At 40.7% G+C, this 17,953-nt stretch overlaps 1 protein-coding gene across 2 annotated transcripts; it reads left to right on the plus strand.

Moving 5' to 3' along the window:
* The first annotated feature begins 5,853 nt into the window (after window positions 1–5,853).
* CCT8 (chaperonin containing TCP1 subunit 8) lies at window positions 5,854–17,523 on the plus strand. 2 transcript variants are annotated; one of them, XM_082277406.1, is made up of 16 exons: window positions 5,854–5,969; window positions 7,740–7,830; window positions 8,438–8,517; window positions 9,692–9,841; window positions 10,113–10,293; window positions 11,010–11,071; window positions 11,742–11,879; window positions 12,318–12,496; window positions 13,455–13,521; window positions 13,602–13,689; window positions 13,798–13,913; window positions 15,160–15,231; window positions 15,405–15,569; window positions 15,966–16,085; window positions 16,533–16,657; window positions 17,291–17,523. In XM_082277406.1, the coding sequence occupies exons 1-15, from the start codon at window positions 5,910–5,912 to the stop codon at window positions 16,623–16,625; spliced, it is 1,662 nt and encodes a 553-aa protein (XP_082133532.1). In that variant the 5' UTR covers window positions 5,854–5,909; the 3' UTR covers window positions 16,626–16,657; window positions 17,291–17,523. The 2 variants fall into 2 exon arrangements, with proteins under 2 accessions (XP_082133532.1, XP_082133531.1); XM_082277405.1 differs by having other exon boundaries at window positions 16,533–16,631.
* The last annotated feature ends 430 nt before the right edge of the window (window positions 17,524–17,953 follow it).

The raw sequence follows: 17,953 nt of genomic DNA on the forward strand, positions 1-17,953 counted from the left end.
CGGTTCTTAGTTACAGCTGGGCAGGCTTTGCAGTGCAGAAAGGAGGGCTGCACGGGTGTCTTTAGAGTTCTTTTGATTCACAACCAGGCACAGATTCAGGCCAATTTCTGAGCTGCTGGCAGATACATGGGGCTGACAGAGTAGCCAGGAAATAACGGGACACACTGAAGTTCCCCAGGTCATGCTGGTGGGTCACACTCCATGCCGGCAGCAAGAAGGACAGTGCCCTTGCAGACCCTGGGCCAGAAGATTCCCACTGACCCGAGTTCTGGAGAATGAATGAATTTCTCAACAGGTATATTCAGAGGACACATGATGAACAACCCTAAAATTAATCCTCAAATAATAATGGGGGCGATATGAGAAACAAAATTTGTAGTTACTTAGGGAAGGTCTTTAAAATTATTTAGGCAGAGAAACAAAATATTAAAAATTGGAAAAGCCTCTGTCTCTGTCCTGAAGATTTAGTACTGGTTTAGACCATCCTTAGAAAATTCCAAATTGTCATGATCATCATGACAAAGTCATGATATCAAAATTGATATGGCATCAAAATCATGATATAACAGAGTGAAGAAAGAAGTCCACAGATCTCAGTGGCTCAGGCACTAGCCAGCATAAGTTGTGGTCTTGATCTCAGAATCCTGCCTTTTTCGCTACATCTTTTTCCACTTAGTGTTTGCAGAGCTGAAAGAAATGTAAATCAGGTGTGGTAGTACCTTGTTTCTAGGAGGCTGCAGACAGATGTTATTTATTCTACTCTTCATTGCTTCATTTGGGTATTATTTCTGCAGAAGTCTTCATTTATTCAATACCGACTTTGTCCCTCTCTTCCACTGTTTCCTATCTTTTCCAACTACAGCCTTAAATTCCTATTTCCCTCACTCCTCAGTTTGGCATTCTCCAAGTTTCCACCACCACATAGGTACTGGTAAGTCCTTCACACCCAACAAGAACAGCTGAACTTTCAATAGCACTTGGCTTGTATTTCCAGGTATTCCCAGGCTCCTGTGCACTCCACTGGATAAGAGTTCCCATATGACCAAGCTGAAAACTGAAGAGAGGTGTTTCTCTAGCCCTTACCTGATCCTGCATTTCATTTTCTCAGGCAAAACAGAACTCACCATCTAGAAGATGTGTCATTTTTGCCCAATTATGTTTCTTTCTTATGGCAACAAAACAAGAAGGATCTCAACAATTTTGCTTTCTCTGATGAAATAAAGGCTCTTGGATTGTATTTTGTTGAGTACTGTACCATTGTCACAACACTTGTCTTGCTTGTACCTGCAATACGAATTCAATATAAATAGCATTGATTCCTTTCTGAGACTATCATCCTTTTCAAATTGCTTGTTTTGAGGAACTTCTGAATTCTTGTCACTCGTGCAGGTAGAATCACAGAATTGTTTAGGTTTCAAAAGACCTCTAATACCACTGAGTCCAACTGTTCCCCCAGCACTGCCAAACCCACCACTAAACCATGCCCCTCAGTGCCTCATCTAAAAGTCTTTTGAACGCTTCCATGCAACGGCAATACTCCTCTAAAATCCCCAGAAGTGCTTTCCAGCGACTCAAACTAACTGGATTAGCTATAGCAGAGAGCACACACTGAGGTAGGAATACCATATGGTAAGGAAATTTTGCTTTCCTGTTTAGCTTGCAATCCTCTGCACAAGCAAGAGAAGCCCAGGATGAGTGTAGCGTTTAACCCAGGACCTGCGGAGCAATGACCTAAGTAGTACTTAGCTGATTAGACATACTCTAGTTGATTAGTCTGTTCCTTCCCATTATGTCACAAGTGATGCAAGTAGTCTGGGGAAAGCTAAAGTAACTGCTGCTGCTGTTACTAAGAGAATTATTCTGAATGTTTAGCACTATGCGGGTCACATTTTTCTGTTTCAGGTTTAAGCATGATTCTCTGCAAACTCAGCATGACCCTTAGCCTTCTCTCAAGATGCCACTCACATTTTTTTCACTGGCCAGGTGTCAGTATTATTGGTGAAACACAATTGTTCTACTCACACTTCAGTAGATGCTTTTCAATCCCTCTTTTTCCATTGCTCAGGTTCCCACAGCTAAATAACCAAACAAAAATTAACACTCTGTCCTTTTTATGAACTTCCCAAGATCTTGTTAAAATTTTACCATCCCAGAATTTGACAAACAAGTGCCTACAGATAAGCTGGGGATTTCCATGTGCACAGTTATAGATTTTGGGTGGTGAAAGTGCAGCCAACAGCCAATAGCCAACCCTCTGACCTCTGCATGGTCCTTTAGCATGGCAATGTCTGTGCAGAATATAAATGGTGCAGATGCATAGCTAAAAAAAGATCAAGGCCAAGTCAAAGTCATGATTAGACAGTGAGTCCCAAAGAACTCCTGGTTGTAACACAAAGAGATGTTTTAGTGATAATTCAATACAGCTTAATACATATATATATAGTCTATATTCATAGTCACAAACATACATATTTTGATTTTAGTGGTACTCTGGCTTTAAAATGTAGGTAGAACAAGCTTTGATAAAAGCACTGTACCAAGAGGGCAGCTCAAAAATCACATCATCATAGAATATCCTGAGTTGGAAGGGGCCCACAAGGATCACAGAATTTCAATGGAGTAAGTGCTGCTGAGGGAGCAGGTATTGTCCCCTGTTGGGGGGTTTCTGTGTGGATTGCTGATTTCCTCAATACAGAAATATTGTTGCTGTTAGTGTCTGTTTTCTAAACTCATTGCTGTTTCCAGTAAATTGTTCTTACCTCAACCCATGATCTTTACCTTTTGTGCTGCCTGTTCTCCTCTCTAGCCCACGGTGTGGTGGGGTAGGGTGGGAAGGAGGGGCAGTGAGTAGTCACGGTTTCAGTGGAAGCAATAAACTGGGAAGTACCATTCCTAAATGACAACACATCTCAGTCACCTCTCTGCCAGGCTGGACAAGACAAATTACCTCAGCCACTCCTTGCAGGGCTTCTTCTCAAGATCCTACACCATCTTCGTAGCTTTCCTTTGGATGTTCTCTAATAGCTTTTTACCCTTCTGACATTGGGGCACCCAGAACTGCCCCCAGAACTCAAGATGAGGCCGCCCCAGCACAGAGCAGGGTGGGAGAATCCCCTCCTGATGCTAGGGCACAGGTGGCCCTCTCGTGACTCATATCCAACTTTCTGTAGACCAGGATCCCCAGGTCCCTTTCCCCGGCACTGCTCTCCAGTGTCTTGTTCCCCAATCTGTCCATACCTCTGGGGCTGCCCCATCCCAGGTGCAGAATCTGGCACTTGTCTTTGTTAAACTCCTTACAAATACCTGGAGGCAGCAGAAGACAGCACTGGCACAGAGAGACTGTAGATTATAATGAGAAAAATTTGTACAAAGACTTGTAGAATTAGGGCAAAGTACAAGGAGTTATTCAAGCTGTATCACTAGCAGACAGCCATCAATTCATAGAATCTAAAGTCTTCTGTGCTGACTTAGGAGTAAGCACCTCTTCTGATCTCCGCAGCTAACATTAGATTACGGAAGTTGCTTTACAAAGTACAGTTTTTGGTATCTTGACCCTAGATGGATATTTCCTTCTTCCCTTGCTGCAGTGTGGTGCAAGATACACTGGAAAAAAGAAGGGAGGGATAAATGGGGTTATGCCCCTTGTGCCAGCTCCCAGAAAGGCTTTTTGGAAATGCCCACACTGCTAGGTCATGATAGACATGGCTGAGTAAGTTCCATCTTCTGCTTCAAGTGGCATCTACCTCCAAATACTTCTGGCAAAACTGCATACAGAATTTCTGAAGTTCATTTGTGGGGCAAATTCATAGTTTTCCTCTATTGTTAATTTTTTTTTTATACTGCCAGGGGCAGTGTACAAAACTGTTACCCTGTTACCCCGTTTTACAGGGTAAAACTGATTTAATTTTAAGAATCATAGGACAGTAAAACTAAACTGTGTTGTCCTGAGGTTACTTAAGGAATACATATCAAGTGATTTAATCAACCTTGCAGGCAGCCTGCTGCAGAGGTGGGTAATAGTCTCTGTTGGCTTACAGGCTCAGGTACTGCAGTATTATTTCTGAGGCCTTGAACTTCTTGTCTTTAAACAGTGTATTTGATTTTGTGTGGCACAGAAGCAAAGTTAATAAAACTTGTCAAACTTAAAGCAGATCCACTGTCTCCTGGCAGGAGAAATGTCAAGGTGGGCCTCCAAAGTGCTCTTCAGCATGTTCTGTAGTGAGCAGACTACTTGGCATTACCCTGGATAACAAGGACTTGACTGTGCTGCATCCAGCTCTGGGGTCCCCAGCACAGGAAGGATATGGACTTGTTGGAGTGAGTCCAGAGGAGGCCACCAGGATGATTAGAGGGATGGAGCACCTCTGCTGTGAGGAAAGGCTGAGAGAACTGGGATTCAGCCTGGAGAAGAAAAGGGTTTGGAGTGACCTAATTGCAGCCTTCCAGAACTTGAAGGGAGTCCACAAGGAAGATGGGAAGAGACTATTTATAAGGGTATGCAGTGAAAGTTTTGTGAAATGTGGAATATATAAAATTCTCATAAGAAAGGATATTCCTTAATGTTTGGTCCTTGTATACTTTCAAGTTGAATCAACAAGAAGGGAGATTTAATCCCTGAAATAGATAGAAGCTAACAAGCAAGTTCTAAGTGATGTCCAGGTGTTAGAAAAGAAAATTACTTGTTGGTAGAATTGCCTTGTTAAGGTTTAGGGCTTGACATGCTTTAATGATCTCAGATGCAGGGGAAGGATAACAAAGGGAAGAAGGATACCCACTGATAATGGACACATAGTATGCAGAATTTATGGGCCACAAGGATATCTGGCCGAAGAAAACCTAATAAAACCAACTCAGCAATCATGCTGAAATCAGCTTGAACGGGGTAAAGGGTAATTCTGGCAGGGGGAGATCATTACCACTGACTCATGGACCACCAACTCAATAAATCCACTGACTCAAAAGAGTAATTGGCATGAGAAGCAAGAATCATTAAAAAACAGCAAATAGAATACTAATCAATAAGAGAACTATGTAACTTGCAGCCAATGAACACTAACTCATTTGTTTGCTAAAATGTATAAATAGTAAAACATTTTCATAATTGGCATGCATTATTTGTGGAAGTCCACTGAGCACCCAGGCTTGTACAACTCTGAAATAAATCATCAATGACCCTCTTGAATGTTTAATTATTGGCATGTTGCACACCAGGTAATGAATCTGATTTTTGTGGACAATAACAGGACAAAGGGAAATGGCTTCAAACTGAAAGCAAGCAGGTTTAGATTGGGTATTAGGAAGAAATTCCTCCCTGTGAGGGTGCTGAGGCCCTGGCACAGGTTGCCCAGAGAAGCTGTGGCTGCCCCAACCCTGCAAGTGTTGAAGGCCAGTTTGGACAGGGCTCGGAGCAGCCCGGTCTAGTGGAAGGTGTCCCTGCCCATGGCAGGGCGTGGAACTGGATGAGCTTTGAGATCCCTTTCGACCCTAACCACTCTGTAGTTCCGTGACACTTAGTTTTCCTGTCTGTGCATTGTGCTTCCATTTGGACAAGTATGTACTAAGCGAAACAATTGACTGGAGTCTACTCAGTTTTATGATGAGCGTTTATCATCGGCAGCCATAAAAGCTCCGCACTGTTCCTGAAAATTCCATCGCAAAGCGTACCGAGAAACGCCTGAGGGACGGTCTACAAAATTCGACAGCGAAAGAAAGGCTCAGAGGGAGCCAACCTCCTTTCCCGACGCTCTGCCGGCTGCCAACCCGGCCAGGCCTAAGCGTGACGAGCCCCGCTGCCCGCGCCCCTCACAGACCCGGCCGGGCCCGGCCCGCCCCGCGCCTGCGCGGCCCCGCGCTCCCGCCGTCCCCCGCGCGCTCCCGCCGCCGCAGCCCCAGCACGGAGCGGAGCGGAGATGGCGTTGCACGTCCCCAAGGCCCCGGGCTTCGCCCAGATGCTCAAGGAAGGGGCGAAGGTGAGACCGCCTTTGGATGTATGCGCGGATAAATGGATGGATGGATGCGAGAGGAGTCTCAGGGTGGCGGTGCGGGGAAAGCCCCGGAAGGCCGGCAGGGCCAGGCGGCACCACGTGTCCCGCAGGGCGGGGGCCCGGGGGGTTCGCGCACTGTCCCTCTCCCGGCCCGGGGCCCCTCCGCGGCCTTTGGGCTGCGGGGATCCAAGCCTGCCCGGCCCTGCAGGGCGGCGCCCGGCACACGCGGCCTTCGAGAAGTCTCTGCGGGGCCGGGATCCCGGGCCCTGCCGCTTCATCCCGCCGCCCCGGGGATGCGCCGGGGTCCGACTCGTGCCCACGCTGTTCGGGGAGCTCTCACAGGGGCTGGACAGCAGCAGTCAGCCGGGGCTTGTAGTTGAAGCTGTTCAGACGTGTCCGGGTCGTTCTCTGCACTTGTGCTTGACTTTTTCTCTTACCTTCGTCAGCGATGTGGAACAATGTAATATTTCCTGCATGTTTCCTTGCCATAAGTCCCGTTTCATTATATTTACCGTTAACATAATAAAGATTTGGTAGAGTTGAAGGACTATGCCTTAATAAAGGAGAACCTTTCTTTGAAAAGTGGACAGAAAGCAAGCAGGTGTGGGATTTTTCTTTCTTATTCATAGAATCAAAAGAAGGGTTTGGATTAAAAGGGACCTTAAAGATCATTTAGCTCTAAACCCCATCCAACCTAGTCTTGGATGCTTCCAGGGTTGTGCATCCACAGTTTTTCTGGGAAATCTGTGCCAGAGCCTCACCACCCTCACAGGGAAGAATTTTTTCCTAATACTTAATCTAAACCTATTCTCTTTCAATATGAAGCCATTCCCCCTTGTCCTGTCTTTCCAGGCCCTTGTCCGAAGCCCCTCTCTCCAAGAAAGAAGGAAAATAGGAAAATTTCTGTTTGCTTCTACATAATAGAAAGAAGAGTGGAGGTAGCAGTTCTGAAAGCCCTCTTTGTTTCTTTTTAGAATCCTTCTTGGAGCCAAATAATGGCATATGTCTAGGGCAGGGGCAAAACAGGGAAGCAGAATGGCCTGATTGCTGGTTCACTGTTAGACAGTTCAAGGTCAGAACAGCAAGAGTTGTCTTCTGCAAAACAAGGAGGCAGCTGGCAATCTGAGATATTTGGTTTGTATTTAGAAAGCAAACATTATTGCTACTTTTCTCCCTTCTCTTATGGGCTGCACAGTACTTTTTATACTGCTTTTTCTTCTTTCTTAAGGCCCTTTCTGGGGATCCCATCTTGTCTTAAGGTTTCCAAACTGAAGCCAGGCTGATCACCTTCTCAAGCACAAATATTTTGCTTAATCATTCTGTTTCTGTATTTTCAAATCACAAATGTTTTGAATGTAGAACTGAGTTAAATGATTTTTGTAGCATACAAAGGTGTGAGTAAAGAAGCACATACAAAAGCCCTTGCCCCTCTCCAGCTGGGTTTCGGTTGTTTTCTGTTTCTCTTTGGCATGTCACAAAACTTTTTTGGAAGACTGAGGGGATGCAAACTGTATTGCAAGTCGAGTCACGGTTCAGATTTTCTGTTTACTGAGCTGTTGAGAAGATGTACACAGTAGTTCTCACTGTCTTTGGGTAAGGTTTGGTGTCTGTTTAAACTGTAAGTGAAATAACAAATGTATATTAATAAAAAACTTTGAGGGACTCACTAGATTGGCACTGCTTTGATGAGAAGTTACTAGTTAATCTTTTTTTTTTTTTGTTAGCCTAATTCTGATCTGTCATTTTTCTCTTTAGCATTATTCAGGACTAGAAGAAGCTGTCTATAGAAACATTCAGGCATGCAAAGAACTTGCTCAAACCACCCGTACAGCTTATGGACCAAATGGTAAATAAATCCTAAAATTATTGCTGCATTTTTGAGACAAATGCTATGTTTGGAGGCTAAACATAACCTTGACAAAGGAGCAGCTGTTTGTTTCTGGGGGAAACACATTGGACTTGCTCTAAAACTGTGAACATGTTCTTTGTGACTGTAGAAATCAGATTTTGTTTTGATAGCTTTTGAGTTATGCTCAGTGTCTGCTTTTGCCAGGTTTTTGTCACAGTTACTGTGTTCGCTTTGAGACATGGTATAAAATACACGAAAAAGCACAAAAATTAAAGGAAACACGATAACATGGTAGTAGTCACAGCGAACGTAATCTTGTTCAGTTAGATACATGGAAACAAAAGATATTCCCCTGTATTGTTTAATTAAATAATGTACTGATATTTCTGGAAAGAAAACTGCTTACTCAGAAACTACTGATTTCTCCTTAATGTCACATACTTGAAGTGTTATTTCACAAAAATATTTTAAAGTTCTTAAATTATAAACAGAACTAACACTTTCATGTGCAAGATACACCTGAAAGTTACGAAACAGTGTATGTGTACAGGATATTGTGTGCATAATGAATGATTTTTAAAAATTGTTTTGTTTTCCCATTTAGGAATGAACAAAATGGTTATCAATCATCTGGAGAAGCTTTTTGTTACAAATGATGCTGCTACTATCCTGAGAGAGCTAGAGGTAGATTTTCTTGCTTCAGAAGATGTCAGTGTTTCTGCTCCTGGGCTGCTATGGTTCTGACTGTCAGTAAGGAAATGTCACTTTGCCAGATGATTTCCATATGTCACTTTGGAAATCATTTACTTTTTTCACTGAATTTGAGGTCCACAGTGAAGAATATAATTCTTCTGTGAAGCAGCATTAATAGTTATAGGAGATGCTTAATAATTCCCTACTTTCTGCCAAACCAGTAGGTTTAGAAGGGGATATGTCTAGAAATGCAGTGGTTTGAAAAAGTCTCCGTGGCATACCTTTTGAGTTAATATCCCAGTGTTGTTGGTTGCCATGTTCTCCTTAGTACTGCTTAGAATCCATCAATTGAATTTAAGAATCTGAGGCTATGGCAGCATCCTTCTGTAAATACTGTAAAGGCATGAAAAGGCTATCCTCTCTTAATTCTTCCTCTGACTTCCAATTGATACTTGAACAACGTGAATAATATTTTACTGAATTTTATACTTGGTGATAGAAATAATGTAAGAATGAAGTAGTTCCTTACTGAATGCATTGTGTTGGTGTTCCATATGAGTAGAATAACTGTGGAAGTCTCAGTTGTGTTTTTAAAAAATATAGTCTGCATACTAGGGACCTACTCTGATGAGTTTTGCATGTTACTTTCTGCTATAAAATGTTAGGTGTAAGTATTCAGGAATATGGTGTTTTATTGCATTTATTTGAAAGAAAAGTGAAGCAGTGCAATCTTTAAGCAGAGCCTCCCCACTCACCCCCATTAAAATTAAACTGTTATTTAGACATGTACTTTGTATGTTACGCATGAATTCAGTTTGAAGATCTAAACTCCAGACTGTTTTCCTGTTGCAGAACTGAGTTGTGAAGCCACTGCATCCTGTAAAAGTAGTTCAGAACCAATGTCAAGGATGTCTAATGCATGTTGTAGGGGCAATGCTCAGTTCTCTGTTTTTTTTTTTTTTTTTTTAATATATATTTGTCCTTTTTCTTGCTAGGGAAGTTAGCCAATCTAGATTATCTATGCTGTTTCTTTTCCAATTTTGTGCATTATTAGTATCTCTAGGTACAATTTCAAATAAGAGAGCTTAGAAAGATACATAGAAAAGCCTGAAGCCACAATCTTAGGTGGGATGTTGGTAACCAAGATGTGTAATGTCTTTTATAGGTTCAGCATCCTGCTGCAAAAATGCTTGTGATGGCTTCACACATGCAAGAACAAGAAGTTGGAGATGGAACAAACTTTGTCCTTGTTTTTGCTGGAGTTCTTCTGGAGTTAGCAGAAGACCTTCTGAGGATGGGGTTATCTGTCTCAGAGGCAAGTTATAGTCTCATTACAGTTCACACAGCTTGAATCCAGATTGCCACTGGTCAGTATTCTTGGGTCATAATATTGTGAATCATCTGCTTTCTTCTCAACTAATTTTTTAGATAAAGATGTTTGAAGGAGAACCATGTGTTCTGCTGCTTGCGATTGCTTGCTTCCCTTATAATAAAACTTTTGCATCTATTAATGTTTTATGGCAGTTTGAAAAGCAGATAAAACCAGTATGAAATGTTGTAGTGAATATTTACTCTTTGCTGCACAGGTGATAGAAGGATATGAAAAGGCTTGCAAGAAAGCCCTAGAAATTCTTCCAGACTTGGTGTGCTGTTCTGCAAAGAACCTTCGAGATGTTGAAGAAGTGGCATCTTTGTTGCACACGTCAGTGATGAGCAAACAATATGGCAATGAACAGTTCTTGGCAAAGCTTATTGCTCAGGCCTGTGGTAAGCGGGCAGGAATAGGTGTGGGTATGCAGCTAAAAAACAGTAGGTTTGCTTATGGTTGTTACTTCTTCATGTAAGATGGAAAGTATGGTTAGGTTGGATTGGATGGAACGCTTTATCTCTGAAATGACAGTAATCTTCCTCACGTTGAACTCTGCATTGGCATTGTGGCTCAGAAAAGGTTTGCCTTTCCTACTAAGCATTCTTAGAAATAGCTTTCAAGTCTTTTCAGTGCCCTTTTTAGAAACCCATCGTTTTCCCTCTTTTTATATCATTAGGAGGACATATTGCGCTTCACATAAGTGGATATTAGTTGCAGCCACAGAACAATGGAAGCAAGACTGTAGTTCTGTTGAGTTGTTCTCCCTTTAGATTTCCAGGAAAAAACCTTTATTTTTAGTTCCAGTGTTTCCTCTAAATACTCTGGGTCACACTTGTCTCTTGACTCTACCTGTATGAGTGCATATTTAAACTTATTTATTCAGACTGCTTAGTTAATTATTTCTTTCTGATTATTACTTTATAAAAACAAAAATTCTGTTTCTCTTTATGCCAGTTATTAGCAGGTTATAATTGTCTTGAATTTAAGCAGGTATCTCAAACCACTGAAATTCAGTAGTTCAGAAAAATTGCAGGCATTATTTATGCTGTCATTGTTCTACTTTATTCACTAGGCAAGACATACTAATTTTTTTTTTTTTTTTTTTTTTTGCCAGTTTCTATTCTTCCTGATTCTGGTCATTTCAACGTTGATAATATCAGAGTGTGCAAAATTGTGGTAAGTTTGAAGTAGCTGTCTTTGCTGTGATTATTAAGGTAAACAGTGTAATGAAGGTTAATCTTTGAACCTCCAAAGAGTCTTTCCTAATTTTGTTGTGGCATGTGTAGTAAATTTTGGAAATTAGTCTTTACTTCTCTTGTTTAGTGCCCAGTAGAAACAGTCAGAAACAAAAATCATTAATATTGAAAGTAATCTAAAATGGGAACTTGTTCGACAATGTTTTTGTTGCTGAATAAGCTAAAGTCTTACACTTAGGGCGTTCCATCCAAATGATTGTAAGGTTTGCTTTTCAGGTAGAATAGTGCAGCATTCTGACAATAAATGGTCAGTAATATGATGTTCCCCCATTCATAGAACCAAAGAGTGGTTTGGGTTGGAATGTGTCTTAAAGATCCCTCAGTTCCAGCCCCCTACCATGGGCAGGGACACCTTCCACTAGACCAGGCTGCTCCAAACCATGTCCAACCTGGCCTTGAACACTTCCAGGTATAGGGCCAGCCACAGCTTCTCTGGGCAACCTGTGCCAGGGCCTCACCACCCTCACACGGAAGAATTTTTTCCTGATATTTAATCTAGACTTAGTTTCTTTCAGTGGGAAACCATTCTCCCTTGTCCCATCACTACTTGCCCTTGTAAAAAGTCTCAGATTCCATTTATTTCCTTTCAGGGTGCTGGTATTTCTGCTTCCTCAGTACTGCATGGCATGGTTTTTAAAAAAGAAACTGAAGGAGATGTTACTTCTGTCAAAGATGCAAAAATAGCTGTGTATTCCTGCCCTTTTGATGGTATGATAACTGAAACTAAGGTATGTTAAAGCTCAAAATAAGTTACATCTCTGTTTATGCTTATGTGCTCTTATTTTTAGACTTGGCTATAAATATTCTCGACACTTGGTGATTGAGATATTTTGAATATTGATTTTGTTAGTTTAAAAAAGTTCATAGAAAAGTTTTGAACCTTGATTGCTTCACAGGGTTTTTGAGATAGGGGAAATGGCGTTGGTTTTGTTGGGTTATGTGAGCCAAACTACAGCTCGAATTTCTGAACCTCAAGGTTGTCTAGAATTCCCTGGTGGTTTCCTTTTTTTTTCCTCTTGTTTTACCCTGTTGCCTGGGGAGGGTGTCAGTATTACAAAATAGAATGACTTGAAGGTTATAGTTAGGTTGGGAGACAAAATGGTTTGTCAGAAACTTGTAGGCATGTGGTTTAATGGTAAACTGTAACAGTGTATATGTTTTACTAGGGCACCGTCCTAATAAAGAATGCTGAAGAATTGATGAATTTCAGTAAAGGAGAAGAAAATCTAATGGATTTGCAAGTCAAAGCTATTGCTGATAGTGGTGCAAATGTAGTAGTAACAGGTGGCAAAGTGGCAGATATGGCTCTTCATTATGCCAACAAATACAATCTTATGTTAGTCAGGTAAGTACTAGGAGAGCACAAAAACATTTGGTCTACCAGATTTATGAAATGGACTTGCCATCTTAGCTCTTAGCTCTTAAATTAATTACCAACAAAATACTGCAGATTACGTGTGTTCTTCTAGTAAGCCAAAATCTGACCTTCAACTTGATTGTTTCATATCTTAAGTTTCTTGATAGAATTTCACCTCTGACAGCTAACTGGGGAGTAACTTGTGTATATTGGTTATATCTACATTGTAGTTGTATATACTGTTATTTTGGTTTAAGTGTTTCTACAGCACAGTCAAAATCCAGAATATCAAGATTCGTGGCTCTGGTAAAGAGGGATATGGTCTCAAAGGCACGTGAGACTATTCCACAATGGTTTTCCCTCTTCACAGTCCTCATGTGATGATTTAGAAATGATGAGATGCCTCCGTGTATCACTAATGTATTTATAGATGGAAATTCTTAACTTAATGACTTTTCTGTCATTTTTCTGCTCTTTGTCTTTTTTCCTATAAATCATGTTTGTACATCTTCAGAATATATCCTGCATCACATAAAGTCAGATATACTTAGCAGCAGTTCTCACCATCTCACACAGATAAGTGGTCCTTTGTTGAAAGCTGTAAATTATTGGTGCTGTCCAAAAAGTCTGTACTTCTGGAAATGGAGTGTGATACTGTAATGTTGTATAACAAAGAAGGATTATTATTACAGAGGCATTTTAAAGATCAAATCTTTTGCAATAGTGGATGAAGCTTGGTGATTTCCATGTGTTTGAAACTCTTACTTGTTTTAAAATTTGCACACTATCCTTGAAAACTGATATTTATAACTCAAAAAAATAATTGAGTGGATGCTTGATACTTGATGCAGTAAATTTTGATCTTGCCATTGGTTTACAAAATGCTGCCAAATTAAGAGAATACTCTTGTATGTGTTAACATTGTTATGGAAACTTGTTTTTAAAGGCTGAACTCCAAGTGGGACCTGAGAAGACTGTGCAAAACTGTTGGTGCAACAGCCCTACCCAGACTGGTATGTACCTCCCAAATGAGGTGCAGGAGGGTGAGAACTGATGAGCAGGTTCAATTCTTAACTCATGTTTTTCTTTCCAGACTCCCCCTACTCTTGAAGAAATGGGTCACTGCAATAGTGTGTATTTATCAGAGGTTGGGGATACACAGGTTGTGGTGTTTAAGCATGGTATGTATGTTCTGTAGAACTTCTGACATTGCTGTTGTGTTTGTGTGTTTGTATGTGTTTTAGATATAAGATTAATGAATTAATTCAGTAATGCATGTCTCTGAACAGAAAAGGAGGATGGTGCCATTTCTACTATTCTCATTCGTGGATCTACAGACAATCTGATGGATGACATAGAGAGAGCAGTGGATGATGGTGTCAATACTTTCAAAGTACTCACAAGGGTGAGTAATAAGAACACTTGAGTTAACAAAAGTGAGAAGTGGATCAGTTTGAGGCAAGATTTGAGCCTGCCCTGTGCTCGTTGCTACAGAGGCTGTAGATATTAATCTGCTTAGGTGCCTTCTGGAGTTGGGGAGATGGCTGTGTAGTGTTGAGATGTGGAGGGCTGTGTAGAGAAGATTGCCATTGTGAACATAGGGTACAAGAAAGGTGGTGCTCAACATGGACTGCACTCAATTTTCCAGTAATGAGTGAGTTCTTGAAGGCAGATTAGCTTTGCTACTTTCTAAAGACAGCCAGCTCTTTCTTGACTTACTCTGTAGAAGTTTTGTAATGTTCTTTGGAAACCAGGCACAGAAGAAAAGCTAGATAGCTTTGTCACTTGGGATCAGGAGAAACTGACTGGTTGGAGACTCAATTTCTAGTTCATTGGTGATAACTCATGCTTCCTCCACATAATACAGATAGGTTTTTATGGATGGAAGAACTCAAGTCTTACAGAGGATTTTTTTTTTTTGTTAGCAGCTTATGTGGTCTTAAATATTATTATTTCATTTTTCCTCATTTTATGCAAAAGGAAATGTTCTTGTATTTACTTGGAAAATGGCATGCAAAAATTGTTAAAACTGTTAATCTCTTCTACATACTAAGACATGGATATTGATTTAGAATACAGAAATGCTGTGCATTTATGATTGTCTCCAGGAGTTATCCTGTTTTAAGATTTATGATGGTTACTTTGTGGGTTAAAAGACCAGAGTTATTAAGTAAATTCTGGTTTGCCAAAGGATGTACAAAATGCTTAATTTAAAGTGAAAGAAAACAAAACAAAAACTCCCAACACCTTGTGATACCTGTTGACATATTAAACTTAGTGTACAGTAGATTGGTTTCCTGTATGATACTTCCCACCAAAATAATAGAAAAGACAAGAAAATCTAGGAATGCTGTTACAGTTAACCATGAATTGAAGTTGTTACAAAAAAAGCCAAAAAATCCCAGACACAAAACCCCCACTGCATTATTATTTTGCTTTTTACAAAAGAAGTTGTTTTTCTTCAAAGACATTGGAACGAACGAGTAAATTCTGGTAGATTTCCCTTATAATGCGTGTTTGTTCCGATTCTTACTAAGTCTGTGTGGAATAAATTTCTGCTGCATTCTTGATATACTAGAAAAATCTGAAACCAATAAAAAGTAATAGATGCTTTAAGCAAAACACTGTGTTTTGGTGTGGTCTTTCCACAGGATAAACGTCTTGTTCCTGGAGGTGGTGCAACAGAGATTGAATTAGCCAAGCAGATCACATCGTATGGAGAGGTACAGCAAACAGGCTTCTTGGCTTTTTGTCTTCACACACACATCTTACAAAAAACCACAAATACTATTTTATACCAGCATATATAGTTGTGTATTAAAAACAAGTGTGGGAGGAAATGCTTCCCTATCTTACAGTTTTTGAAATGCTGATGTGGTTTTCAACTTCATTTTAGACTTGTCCTGGACTTGACCAATATGCCATCAAGAAGTTTGCTGAGGCATTTGAAGCCATTCCTCGAGCACTGGCAGAAAACTCTGGAGTAAAGGCTAATGAGGTCATCTCCAAACTTTATGCTGTGCATCAGGAAGGGAAGAAAAATGTTGGATTTGATATTGAGGTAAATAGTCTTTCATGTTACTTGTTGCCCTGCAGTGCAGGGTTATACCTAATAGTACTTCTATCAGTATGAAGTATTTATAGATTATTTTGAATTGTTGGAAGCTCTGTGTTGCACAGCCTAGAATAATAATTTATTGGAATTGAAATAGTTAAATGTTCGTTTTTATCAGCAAGCAGTTCAATTCAGTATACTATAGTGGCCTTAGGTCAGAGGTGGAGGGGGATACTGAACTAATGTGACAGGGAGTAAGTCTTCAGTAATTACTGACTTTGTCTTCCTGCTAATGGGGTAGGAATGAAGGTTTTCTGAAGGGAGGAGATCAGGAAAGTGATACCACCTTGCTGGGTAAAAGCCTGAGAAAGTTTTCAATAATGTTTTTTGCCCATCTGACAGGCTGAAGCTGCTGCGGTGAAGGACATGTTGGAAGCTGGTGTGTTAGACACCTATCTTGGAAAATTCTGGGGTATCAAGCTAGCTACAAATGCAGCAGTAACTGTCCTAAGGGTTGATCAGGTAAGCTTATGTGTCATTTGGGTGCTGAGTTAAAACCTGGCAGAACCCTCATGCAAATAGGTAGAATCTCCGGGAAATGGAAGGCATAAAAATAATGCTACTTGAGAATGTGGTTTGTTCATTTCTGAAAGCCAGGAAGTAATTTGTTCAAGAGCTTGTAATCTGGAATGTAGCTGCTTTACTACAGCAGTACTATTAATGTTTGTTGGGTTTAGGATTTTTTTAAAAAGATTTTGTTGATATTTTAAAGACAGTTGATATTTGTATCCAGAGAGTTAACCCTAACTTCTGTAGGAACAAGCTTCAATAGAAGAAGCCTTCTGTCATATATTGTTACATGAAAATCCCATTTTTAGGAAAGATAGAGATTACTGTCGTAATGATAGAAATCTTTTATTATTTTGTGAAGCTTCAGCAAAAATGAATTTGCATGTAAAATTTCTGTAGATCATTATGGCAAAAACAGCAGGCGGTCCAAAAGCCCCTAAGCAACAAGGACATTGGGATAAGGATGACTGGAAAGATGAGCCTGAAAACTAGTGTGCAGTAAGCTCTGTTTTTCTAGCAGAGAGGTATCTGTGTGAGTGCATGCATGAGTTCATTGACAAGCACATGGCAGATTGTATTCTCCTTGAGAACACATAACACTGCTGTCGTTTGCTGTGTGCTGATTGCTACATCTTGTATTTGTGCCTTTGCAAACGAATTCTGCTCCTAAATCCAAATTTTCATGGAAGGGATGACAAGTGCAGGTTCAGTTTTACCTTACTTGTCCATATAGGCAGTGCAGAGAATGTGCTTTAACACGGACTTCATGGTTTTAAAGTGTGATACTTAGAGACAGTAATTGAGAACAGTAGCTTTGATAATCCTCCTTTCTGTAGTGTGCACTCTGTAAACTAGTCTGCTGTTGGTCTATTTAAGCACTCACTTTCTGTAGACTAACTGAAGTCTTACTTTGCATGCAAAAATGAGGTAAAATACCTTTTTTTACTGTATCGGGGTCAGCTTCTACCATTCTCAAGAAAAAAAAGGAAGTTGTTAATATCTCAATTAGATGGATAGTAATATTCACTGGCTTAGGTTCAGAGTGGGGAAACTGCATGAATGTAGTGAATGCTAGCAGTCAGCATCATGTGGCTGTAAGAGTAGGGTACAAGCCTGATTTTAACATCAGCTTTTTTTATTTCTCTGTTTTCTTCAAGATCATTATGGCAAAACCAGCTGGTGGCCCAAAACCTCCATCAGGAAAGAAAGACTGGGATGAAGACCAAAATGATTGAACAGTTTAACTATTTCTTAAGTGACATGACCTTGTGAGTTTTTTAATATCCCAGTTGGAGCCTGTCACAATGTTTTGCTCTTGCCTTTAAATTATGAACAGTGTCCAATGGAGTGCAGAACTTCAGACACCTCAATAAACGTACTCACTGTTAAAGCGTGGACTTATTCATTTGGAGCCAGCATGACATACATGGTTGTTCCCAATCTGTGAATGTGTAGGGATAAATGACACTGTGTGGGTGTGATGGGCTGACCCTTGGCTGGCTGCCTGACACTCTCCTGGCGAGGAAGGAAGCAGAACTTCTCAGGGGCTGAGATAAAGAGAGGGAGATCACATACCAATTCCTGTTGCAGGCACAACAGACTCAATGTGCAGGGAGGCTGACCATGAGCCTGCTACAGGGAGCTCATAATCCACAATTGTTGTGACTCTTTGTGCTCTTATTTGTGCTCCTTGGCCAGTACTTGAGAGTAAACAGTCAAATGAATGTCGAAATAAGTGTTGGCAGCAGGTCTGTGGTCCCTGCATTCAGGAGCCCCTCTCCTGAGACCCCACTTGGAGCACTGTGAACAGATGTGGTGCC

Source organism: Coloeus monedula (genome assembly GCF_965178545.1).
Source record: "Coloeus monedula genome assembly, chromosome: 3".
Lineage (NCBI taxonomy): Eukaryota > Metazoa > Chordata > Aves > Passeriformes > Corvidae > Coloeus > Coloeus monedula.